Here is a 12,500-nt window from a genome sequence, read left to right on the forward strand (position 1 = left end):
TGTGTATCTTGTAATATATATACATATACAGATACATTCTGTAATGATTCAGTCCACTGAAGGCAAGCGTAGTGAAGAACCCATGTGCAGTTTTATTTACAAGGGATCCAAACATCCAAACAATGCACAAAGACTTGACTAGACTTGACTTGAACAGACTTGACGAGGCATGAACAGACTTAACTCACCGACAGCAGATTACAACATCAATACATGACCAAGAACAATGGGAACATGAGGGCTATTTGTACCAAACAAGAAGGGTCACATGACAAACCAACCAATGGACAAACAGAACTGAGCACCACATGACAAGACCATAAACCAATAAGCACAAGACACATGACTAAAACAACCAATCAGAACATAACACACAGACAAGGCAATCACATGACAGAACATGACTGAGGCCTAACTACAAAATAAAAGACATGAAAACAATGAACAGGAAACAAAACCCAAACACCACATTACACATACATATATTACTTTTACTCTCTGCACAACTCTGTATACATTGGGCTGATTTTAATAACTTTAATGTACTTGGAAGTGTGCACCAAACATACATTCCTATAAGAATATACAAGTATCGGATCGGGACTCGGTATCGGCAGATACTCAATATTCAATTACTCGGATCGGGGGCACAAAAAACCTGATCGAGACATCCATAATAATAATTAGTAGTAGTTGTATTTTTATGTCTAGCATCACTTCACATCAGCATCACTGCATATAGCCTATAACCAACAATTGCTACACTATGCACATTTGAGAATTTCAGAAACGAGTATTACCCTTCATTGAAAATGTTTTTAAAACAGACTAAAAAACTACATCCCAAAACTGAATTGCTAGGTGATAGACCTATATTCACACGAAATGGCAAAAACGGCATCGTCATTTGTCAGCATTTTGTTTCCTTTGCATAGCACATTACCACAACTTTAATGATACTATTAATGCAATAACTAATTGCTATTATTAGCATACAATTTAAATTATATAAGAGAGAATATCGGGCACCATGTGTCAAAAATTTGATTGATCCCGACATCATAAAAATCCCAAATTTAATAATTAATTTTATTAAAGTTTTTTCACATGCATTTGAAGAAAAACCTCTAACATGCATGCAATAGAAACAATGTAATAATGACTGTGTTTTCCAGAAACGGTAAAACAAGTCAAGACGAGTATTTACCGTATTGACCCGAATATAACGTTTTTTTCTTGGAAATACATCTGAAAAAACGCGGTCGTCTTATATTCAGGGTCTAGACTTTGACATGTCAATAATACACCCACAACAATAGGTGGCGCCAAATACGCATAAAACGAGTGTGCCATGAAATACGTAACGTAATGCGTGTTGTAAAGATCGCGAGTAAAAACAAAAGAAAAAGAAAACCTTACAGCTGCATGAGTCGTGACTGTCACGTTAGCCTGATGGGACCAAACTCTCTTTGTGATTTTAAAACGTAAGACAGTACCCAGATTTGAAGACTACAGTAAGATTTAACTTCTACTGTTAATAAGATTTTGGTAGGCTGCTATTAGATGGATAGCCTAAATGTCCTAATTCAGATGGGCTACCTGTTTTTTCTTTTTTATGGTATATCAAAAAGTGTATATTTTTTAAATGTGATTGTTGGTACATTTGACCAGTTTTTACCATATTTTCAAAACAAAAATTAAAATAGGAAAAATATGCAATATGAAAATAATTGAAGACAAAATGTGTTTTACTGAGAAAAAACAAGATTTGGTTTTTAAAAAGCCTTTTTCCAAAAGGTACATCTGGAAAAAGGGGGGTCGTCTTATAATCAGGGTCGTCTTATATTCGGGCCAATACGGTACTTATTGTTAAACAATATTAGAAGAAAGCTGTGAAATATGTAAAAAGCTGTAAAAATGCATCAGACGCATTACTGATACAAAGTCAGAAAAGAACAGAAAAAGGAAAAGAGCTGAGCATCTTGCGCTGTTCTGTGATAACACAACCTCTCTCACCGCTGACAAACACTGAATAAAGTTGGTCTGTAATGGTAAACCACACCCACTACCCACCGCTAGCACAGACGGAGAGATGATCATAGAGCTGTGGGGGCATGGAATTTTTATGATGGGGGATCAATCAAATTTTTGACACATGGTGCCCGATATTCTCTCTTATATAATAACAGTCAGGTATTTTAAAGTGAGGAAAAAAAGAAACAATTACAATACACTCTGGCAATAAATACAATACAAACAGGAAATACAAAAACATTTACAAATACAACAACAGTGTTGCCAACTAATTTTTTAGGGTTGCTAAAAGGTCTGTAAGTTACTAAAAACAGGTTGATTTGTTGCTAAAAGTTGCTAAATGACGTTGTGATGTCATTGCACAAGACTGGACATCTCACTGAAAATATGATTAGCAATATGTTAACTTAGATTTGTTCAAAAAAGTAATATAAACGTGATTTTATTTGTAAAAGTAATAAAAACACAACACTTTTTGATGATCAGATATTTTTCTTTTTTAATACAACATTGTATTAATAAACAGTTACACATTTTTGAACAGAGTATTGTAGTTTGTAAGTAGTGTATTGGTAGTTGGTTAATATGCTACCTGACTAATCAACAGTTACAGGTACAAGCAAATAACAATGTGTGTCATAAATGAATAATTATTATTAGACAAATGCAACTAGCAACTTAATTCACACGTGATGTGACGGCCACAGCCATATCACCAGGACTGGTGGCCCACTGAAGCTAAGCAGGGTTGAGCTGGTCAGTATCTGGGAAGAGCTGTTCGTGAGGCCAGCAGGGGGCGCTCATCCTCTGGTCTGTGTGGCTCCTAATGCCCCAGTACACTAAATCTGCCAAATAAAGAGGAAGGAGACCTTCTTTTTTTTCTGAATGGATGTCAATGGAGGAGAGGCTTCACTACGCTGAATAAACAGCTTTTTAGAGGAAACCGCTTATCATTTAATGAATCGACAGCCTATCAGCTAATCTCCAACATGTTGTACACTAAACAATACTTTTGGATTGCACTATTTTTTGAGTTTACATCGAAAGAAAATGCAGTTTTATAAGAGAAGTCACTGACTTTTGCGACAGGTGTGATTCAGTTTACAGCACTCTCATTCATTTCTATGGTATTCGTAAACAACGATTGAGTGTGTCACAACTCTGACTGAAATTCAATGACGTCAAGGCTGTAATGTGATTGGTTATTAAGGCACATGCGATCCAAGCCGTTACGCTTTCTCCAATAGTAAGTAATACAGACCCTCATCTCTCTATAGTAAGACAATCTCTGGCAGAAACAGCAGACATGAGCTGCAGTGGTTAGTGTTCAGGCGGCAGCGCCCTCTGGATGCTGGAAGCATGGCCCATGGTCTGGAATAATACAGCATTTATATGTTTAACAATTACTTTATTTCTGACGGGGAAAAAAAAATATAAACGTAGGGATGCACCGAAATTAAAATTCTTGGCCAAAAACCGAAAACGAAAATGCTTTTTAATAATTATTTGTTATTTTATTAAATAATATAAAATAATTTTGTAAGACTTTTTAATTTAACTCAATAATTTTAATGATACTGAATTAAAAAAATACACGCCAATAAAATAACCACACTTTTATTAAAAGTAAAGCAATTTTTATTCAGTACTATGCAACACAATCAGATTTAACTTTTTTAAATTATCCAAATAATGTATAGTCCTACAACTCTATTATTATCAGAGCATGTGAAAGAGCGAATCCTGCGTGCTGAACTCTGCTGGGCAGAATGGCGCGCATGATATTTTCAGCTCATATTTTCTGCCATTTTTCTCTTTTGGCCAAAAAACGAAAATGCCATTTCAGCCGATAATTTTCAGCAGCCGAAATTTCGGTGCATCCCTATAAAATTATAGACCAGAATCAAGACGTTGCTATCTTAAGTCTAAATCTGTTTTTTTACAAAAGTTTTTGTTTTAAGTTCAGATATTTCTTTCAAATGTATTAATTTTCCAATTACTGTAGTAAATATTATGTAAAATAAATATGAATTATTATTTACTATCTTTGAAGTTTAATTGAGTGTTATCATAAATATCGACATCAATCACTACAAAAGCTTGTATCAGTTGTCCACTAATTATAACCAATGAATAAATTAATTGCCGTTTCTGAGGACATGAGATCTGCACTAGTGAGTTTAGTCGTGCATTTGATTTTTAGAGGTCATATATAGTTCATGCTGAAGGATGTGTTTGTTCATATCAGTCTAATCTGTTTGAATGCTGCTGTTATCCAGCTGATATTTCTCCACAGGACCGTGCTGGTATCTGCTGTCTGATTTGTTTGTTATTGCAGCTGATTTTTAAGTATGATCTGGTGAAGTATGACCTGGTCAGAGAGGAGCCTGTGAGGGACCACAGTGGATTCTGCCAGCACGTTCAGAAAGGTGAGAACATCTGAAACCCTCTGAAAATTTCAGATATGCTTTTTACCCTCTCAGTGACGATAGCATTAGACCTTAGCTGACTCTTAGCTCCTGCAGGATTTCATGTGAGTGTACGCACCCAAGCCTGCCGTGCTGTGCAGTGGGGTCCATGCTGCAGAGCTTAAACAGAAGAGCAGCGAGGCAAGCGTGCACGAGTAGCTGAACCTGTGGGGAAACCTTTGCCCTTATGTCAAATTCCAGATCATGCTGATTCCTATTAAAATGTCTGGATGTCTCCCATGAATATTTGCAGAACAACGAGACGAACATCTGCACCTCGTCTACAGACCACAAAACAGTCATTTCTCTTCTCAAGTTGCGTGCGACGGTCGTTTAAAAAAGTCATTCAAACAGATGATACTGCGGTGGCTGTTGCTGACTGTTTTTACTAAATTTTTATTTAATTCTAGCAGGTTTGGTGTCGCGTGTCAATAAATCCAATGACGCTGGTAGTGAAGATTCTCTCTGACCAATCAGTGATCTGCACTGTTTACACGGCACATTTTAGTATCGGTACGGCTCGCACGAATCCTCAGCCGAGGTGGTGCTAAAAGAAGTATCAGGCACTAGGTACTGTACACCAGTGTTTCCCAACCTTTCTTTAGTCGCGGCACGCTTTGGAAATTTTAACAAATTTGTGGCACCCTACAAAATTAATTTTGTCACAATATTTGGGCAGCCGAACTTTCGGTGCATCTCTAATTATTGGCGACATTAGAAATTGATATTATATAATAGATGCTTTTTTGAACATTTTAGCAATTTAAAAATATTAAAAAAAGATTTTTTTACACGGCACCCCTGCTCTCGACAGACGGCACCCCGGTTGGGAAACACTGCTGTACACAGTGGAAAACCCCAAAAAGTGAGCCGTTCTGAGCCGTACCATGCAGTGGAGAAGCACCATTAGCTGAAGCACCTTTGGCAGTGATGACAGCCTTCAGGATTACACTCATTTGGGCTGTGATGTGAAATTCAAGGATTGGGATTTACTGTGATTCTTCCCTGCTGTCAGGTTGGATGGGGACTGTCAGTGATTTTCAGGTGTTTCTAGAGATGTCCCATTGGGTTGGAGCTGAACCTTCAGCCCAGTTGTGCGTGCTCTGGACCAGGTTTTGCTGTGTTCAGCTGTCCCTCTACCCTGAGCAGTCCCCCGGAGCGGAGCCACAGCGTGACAGCGCCAGCATGCTTCACTCTGCCATAAAACCCTCACCTTTAACACCTCAAACAACCATTAGTGCAGAGGAAAGGTTCCATGATATAGACTTTTATTACAGATGGTGCTCAACCAGAATGAGCTTTTTACCGCTGCTTCTGCAAAATGCATTTGCAGCTTTTGACCGCTGAGTGGCACTTTAACCAAAAGTTATCAAGCAAACGCATCAAAGCACATTTTCACAAAGAGCAGTCGGCTTTGCCTTGCCAATAGGTTACATTTGACGGCTGCAGTCGGCGGAAAACCAAAGAAAAACACTGTAGTTAAAATAATTCATATCCACAGAAGCAAATGTAGTAGCCTACCTGACAGCACACATCCATCACGGAGGCGTCTGTTTGACGTCTGCAAGACGGATGTTTTAGTGTTTGCTCATCTGCTATACGTCTATAGGACGATTCCTATCAGATGTCAAATAGACGTGTAGAAGATGTCTTTAAGATGTTTATGATTTAGAATGCTATCAGATGTTTGTACACAGCAGATGAAGCGATCTTTAACAGACCTCCTGCAGACGTGCGTGGGCTATTATGAAGTCCTGTGCTTTGTTATTCAGAAGGAACTCAAGCAGGATAAAGGTCAAGCGTGTGTGCCTGTGCTTATATTTTACTCTACTGCAGTACTACACCATATTATAGGTTTCCACACATTTAACTGCAGTGCAGTATTATTTATATAATATGAATCAAATGTTTATTGAAATAAAGGAAAGGTGGTTTACTTTGCATCGGAGCAATAAAAGTGGTCGACAGGCTACATGGATTTATATGCTAAATATCAATATTCTCACAATAAATATTTGTCACACAATTAAAAAAAAAAGTTATATTTTAAAATTCCTTTAATAAAACGGCATGCATTTCTGCATGTCACACACGTTATTCGTTACCTGTCCTTTATTTTGAAAGAGAACTACATGACATGGGAAAAAGATATCAGTCCACGAATTAAGAAATCGTTGCGTATTTTTATGAATTCCTTCCTTTATTTTAGTAAAACGTGAGCACTATTATTTCGTTCCCATTATTTAACTAAAACAAGAAACAAATAAATAAAACCTGGCTAAGATTTAGCTAAATCAATGAAACTGAAAAGAAGAGACGGATTAATTAATGTTTAAACGCGCTGTAAATAAGGGAATCATAGTGCAGTTAGCTTCATTAATTATACTTCAATTACTGACAACTTCAGTGGTTTTAAAAGGAGCCTCGCGTTCATGCAATCCATTTTTGAGTAAAAGCCTCTCATGCAGCCGCATTTATCTGCAAGAGCGAAAATGCTAAATTATCACTCACGGAAACTGAGATGATTGACAGTGATAACCATATCAACAAAAATATCCAATTTCAACATGTTCATTTAAAAAATATATAAAAAAATAAAAAAGTGTTTTCTGAATATGTTACATTTAAAAGGCCTCTCAACATTTTTTCCTATAATGATTAGGCCTATTGAAATAAATGTATCTCTGTATTAATATGAGAATGCTGCATTCCTCATGTAAATAATGTATCGGTTAAATCCATATATTTTAATAATTATTACACTACTATCTCAGTTAATAAGTAGATTAAGTAGGCTGCTAGAGGTTAACTATTAAAACTAAAATGACTAAAACGAAAATAAAAATAACTAAGTAGTATTGTTTTTTAAATATAAAATTAATATTTTTTAAAGAATATTGGAACTAAAACTGATTACATTAAGTCTCGGTACAGTTTTATTACAGGTTTGCATGTATTCCCAGTACGATGTGATGTAAAATGAGAAATACAGCATTCTTATTGCTGCGCTATATTTTTACATTTGTTTTACCAAAACTACAGTGTTGCTGCGTACAACCAAGCAACACTGCATAATATATTATATATAATGCTGAATATGAAACGAGTCATTTTACATTTTTAATACATATCTCATTAAATTACAAAATTCTTTAGTTGTATTTTGGTGATTAATGTTTTATTTTTGACATTTTTGACGGATTCCCCCAACCACCCGCACGCTGAATCTCTGTACGTAACACATACATGACCTGGCTTTTGTGTTCATCATGTTACACCAGATCACACAGGTACCCCTTGGCACTAATGTATTAATAACATGAAAACTCTGGACACATTTAACTTTTGTTTCACAGAAGAAGAAAAACAATCACAGTCCTTAAGGGGGGCTGTTTTCCACCACTCTACCCTAATATGACTCTATATGAAACCCTTCAGTAATTAATACATTTAACTTCTCATGTAGAATTGAAATTCTAGGCAGCTGCTGGAAGAGGTGTTAGTGAGGCCAGCAGGGGGCGCTCTCCCTGTGCTCTGTGTGGGTCCTAGCGCCCCAGTGTAGTGACGGGGACACTATACTGTCTACAAGACGAGACGTTAAACCCAGGTCCTGGCTCTCTGCTCATTAAAAGCCCCAGGATGTCTTTAGAAGAGAGTAGAGGTGTGACCTCGGCTCAAACGAATGAACAAGTACAAATTAGGCTTATTATTAGTAGTAGCTGTAGTAAACATGGGAACAAATAAATACAGTGCTCTCACGTTTTAATTAATACAAATAAATGATTTAATAAAAAGTGATCAACAATTTCTTAATTCAAGGACATTATATTTTTCGGCATGTCATGAGCAGGGCTCTGTTTACCGGAATAGATGTGTCAAAAAACCACCGATAGCGAGCAAGCATGCGTGACCTGCTGAAATGCATCAGTGAATTATTAAATGTAAGTTTCAATCCTTTCATCTGTGATATAAATGTGACAATGGTACCAAAATATGTGTTAGAACTATATCACTCATAATCTTCCTATTAACAATAATCAACCTTTTCTATCATTTTATATTTTTTATGGCATAATGGATACCTCTTTAAATGCAATGAATATTCAAAGAGCTAATCTAAGATACTAGTTGGTATTGTAAAGTAAAGTAAGCATACTTCAAGCACTGGTGTCACTGTAATATTTCATCATGACAGTGGTCAAATAGCTGGAACATTAAACATTTATTTGATGAATAATTCAAGATTAAATGTTATAATACTTTACTAGCCTATTATTGTAATATTACCACTGATTTATTTCATTATTTTGATCTTTATTTACAAGTGAAAATGTTAAATGGTGTCAGACGTCCCTCTGCGCCACCTGGTGGTACTGTCGCGCACGAGTTTCACAAGTGACTGGGTTTTATTTAACCATTTCGACTACCTACTGTGCTTGGGAACAACTGCCTAACAGGGTAGACTATGTTGTTTTTGCCGAGTTTTCATGACTGATCAGCCTGTCAGGATTTTTAAGCAATGTTAAACCGGCTGACCGCACATGATCACGTTTCTGTAAACACTCACTTCTTGTGAAGGCAAATGGCCATGCTGTCTGCTCATGTGGGGTTCTTGTGTTGATGATCAGGAGAGACAGGGCTGCTGCTGTCTAAGATCTGCAGTCAGAGTCCGTTCTTCGGTTACGCCGGCAGCAAACAGCTGACGGAGAAGAAGATCCTGAGAGACGTGTTTGTCACAGGAGACGCTTACTTCAACACCGGAGACCTGATGGCTGAGGACGAGGACGACTTCATCTGCTTCAGAGACCGAGTGGGAGACACCTTCAGGTGGAGAGGGACAGAGATCCAGCATGTATGCATATGAGCATAATCTCAGTAATAAGTGAACTGTAATTCTGTACACTGCTGCCGTTGTTGTAGATGGAAGGGTGAAAATGTGGCGACCACTGAGGTGACGGAGATCCTGGGACTGGTGGATTTCATTCAGGAAGCCAGTGTGTACGGAGTCCAGGTGCCAGGTACTGCTTAAACATCACACCAGCACCGACACTGAGAAATGCCCTATTTTAGCTAAACGTTTCTTGACTTTCATCCAAAGGTGCTATTTTACTTTATCACCTGGTTGCTGAGAGATTATTTCACATTGTGAAATTCTTACATTTAACATCTGTTAGATTGCTTGTATAATATTTTTACAAATGTGATTGGATTTTTAATGTCTCAAGTAATTTATGTAAGGCACAAGATCATTGTGTTAAGATCATTGTGTTAAATTCAGTGAACACTGTTTGGTATTTGACTGTCTTTCTTATCCGAATAACATTTGGGGCCCTATTTTAACGATCTAAGCGCATGGTCTAAAGCGCAGGTGCACTTAGTGTCCGAATCCACTTTTGCTAGTTGAACGACGGGAAAAACGGTCGGCGCACCGGACACATGGTCCAAAAGGGTTGTTCATATTCTCTTAATGAGTCATGGGTGTGTTTTGGGCGTAACGTGCCATAAACCAATCAGAGTCTCATCTCCCATTCCTGGCTTTTGCCAGTTGCGCTTGCGCCATGGCTGATTCGCTAATTACACGGAGGAATTTGCAAGAGCAAAGACTGAACGCTTGTCTAGTGAGGGATCTGCTCGTGCACGAGGTTAAAGCGCGCGAGCAGACCATCTACGGGGCACAATAATAATCTTCTACATTGTAATCCTTTCATTTTTAATATTTGGCATGTTTGTGTGCTGCTGTGTGTGTAATAAGCAGAGTGTATGTGCATTGTTCACCCACCTATAGGCGCATATTACTAACGCGCTCTTTAAATAAATAAAAAAATACTGCGGCATTGACTTTAGACCAGCTTTCAGTTGGTCAATGGTGCAGTCGTTTTCATTTGCCTCAAAATAGCAACGCGCCTGAACACACCTGGTTTTCAGACCAGCACGCACATGGGCGCACAAATGGGTGCAAATGCATTTGCTATTTAAACAACGTGGCGCAGGACGTGAAAATAATAACTGCATCAGGCTGAAACTAGCAAAAAAACACTTGCGTCGCACCTGGCTCTGCATTGTGCCGGGTGTATGATAGAGCCCATGGAGTCTGTGTGCGATTGGCTAATAAACCTTTCCAAATCTTGTCCAATTAGTTGAATTCTAATCAAAGTGTAGATGTATATTCAGGGTTCCCACGCTTCTTGAAAGTACTTGAATTTCAGACATATGGATACAAGGCCTGGAAAGTACTTGAAAACATAAGGAGACTGACAACTTTTAATAGTTATTAAAGGAGTTTGCAAATGTGATATTGATTTAATACAACAGTAAACACGTACTGCCTGATTTTGCTCCATTTCTTTAACGAAAATAGTTCCAAATAAAGTAACGGCTCAGCCGCTGCGCATCTCATGAGTTTCATTCATTCAATGAAAGTGCGTTTTTGAACAAATCTAGTTGTTCTGTCAAAGACAAAACGAAATGGCACTAATGATTGGGGGTGGAGATGGAGTAGCCGAAAAAAACTTAGCGTGTGTGTGTTGATGCGCAGCCTAGAGCCTTGGGGACAGTTTTCTGAAGCCCGCTCCCGCTGAATTTCTGACCATTACCGCCCGCTCCCGCAAACATTCTAATATTGTATATTATTTTCGCACAGCAGGGAGCCGCTATCAATATGTGGGGTTTGAATTAGCGCTCGCTGTTCACTTTAACTTTCGATTTCACGATCATGCGCACTCTGTGTAAAGGGAGCACATCTTACAGTGTGTGCATAATTATTAGGCACGTTGATATTCTGAACATATTTTTTTCCAAGCACATTTTACCAATTCCAAACCACATCAATCTTAATAACTACTATCGTTTTTGTATTTAATCATTTAGAAGTGAGTGTGTGACGGGTATGGCTGTGGAACGGGGTTTGGCCGAGGAAAAATTTTCAGTCAAAATATATATATTTTTTGTTGCTTTAACCCGTTTATGGTGCCATTTCAAAAATTGTCCTATATGTTCTGTCAAAGACAGAGCGAAACGGTTGGGGGTGGAGATGGAGTAGCCGAAAAAAACTTAGCGTGTGTGTGTTGATGCGCAGCCTAGAGCCTTGGGGACAGTTTTCTGAAGCCCGCTCCCGCTGAATTTCTGACCATTACCACCCACTCCCACAACTTACAAAATTATTTTTACTTGTTTATTTATTAATGAGTAACGTATCTTTTGAGTGAATGTGAAATGTTTAATGTTAACAGGTTTTACCATGTTATTACAACATTGAACCACTTTTTATTAATTTAAAAATTGAGAAATTCTTTCAAATTTAAGTCTTGTACAAGAACTACAGCAAAAATCAGTTTGATGCATATTTTATTAATATTTTAGAAATTGTATTTGAATATTAGCAGTACTGACTTCAATGGATTTCATTAAATTCCTTTGAACACGACTGTTCAAAACGGTCTAAATTTATGAAACACATTCAAAACATTATTACTCTGAAATGTTTAATGTAAATGTTAAGTGTAAGTGAACTGTTAAGTACTGTAAGAGGTCTTTCATGATGCTACATATGCTGGGGTGTGAATTTGATAGGTGCTTGATATAAAATAAATGGTGCTTTAAAAAGTCCTTGAAAGTCCTTGAATCTGGTGTTCATGAAAGAGTGGGAACCCTGTATATTTACATATTTATTAAATAAACTAAATTTGTTATCAAAGGGCCTTTTGATGTTTTTGTTTAGTTTTGTATTTCAAATAAATTTTAATAATTTCAATTAATTTGTGATTGGCTGATAAGATAGAAAACAGGAAGTTAAAATGCATGTGTGTTTCTGTGCACAGGAAATGAGGGCCGAGCCGGAATGGCTGCAGTGATTGTGAGGCCCGAGTGCACATTTGATGGGAAGAAACTGTTCAGTCACGTCCTCAGAGAACTGCCATCATACGCTCGACCTCTCTTCATTAGACTGCAGGTACAAAACAAATACTGACCACAGTGTGTGTGTGTGTGTGTGTGTGTGTG

The 12,500-nt window shown here is 37.6% G+C and overlaps 1 protein-coding gene across 1 annotated transcript in view; it reads left to right on the forward strand.

Annotated features, from left to right (window-relative positions):
* The window catches only part of slc27a6 (solute carrier family 27 member 6), a 36,466-nt gene that overhangs the window by 19,705 nt on the left and 4,261 nt on the right, over nucleotides 1–12,500 (forward strand). The window contains exons 6-9 of the mRNA XM_016462179.1: nucleotides 4,373–4,463; nucleotides 9,131–9,329; nucleotides 9,423–9,520; nucleotides 12,320–12,450. Coding sequence (XP_016317665.1) covers nucleotides 4,373–4,463; nucleotides 9,131–9,329; nucleotides 9,423–9,520; nucleotides 12,320–12,450 — 519 coding nt within the window. The remainder of the gene's footprint in view (nucleotides 1–4,372; nucleotides 4,464–9,130; nucleotides 9,330–9,422; nucleotides 9,521–12,319; nucleotides 12,451–12,500) is intronic.

The sequence above is a fragment of the Sinocyclocheilus anshuiensis genome, unplaced genomic scaffold, assembly GCF_001515605.1.
Source record: "Sinocyclocheilus anshuiensis isolate Anshui unplaced genomic scaffold, SAMN03320099.WGS_v1.1 scaffold889, whole genome shotgun sequence".
Lineage (NCBI taxonomy): Eukaryota > Metazoa > Chordata > Actinopteri > Cypriniformes > Cyprinidae > Sinocyclocheilus > Sinocyclocheilus anshuiensis.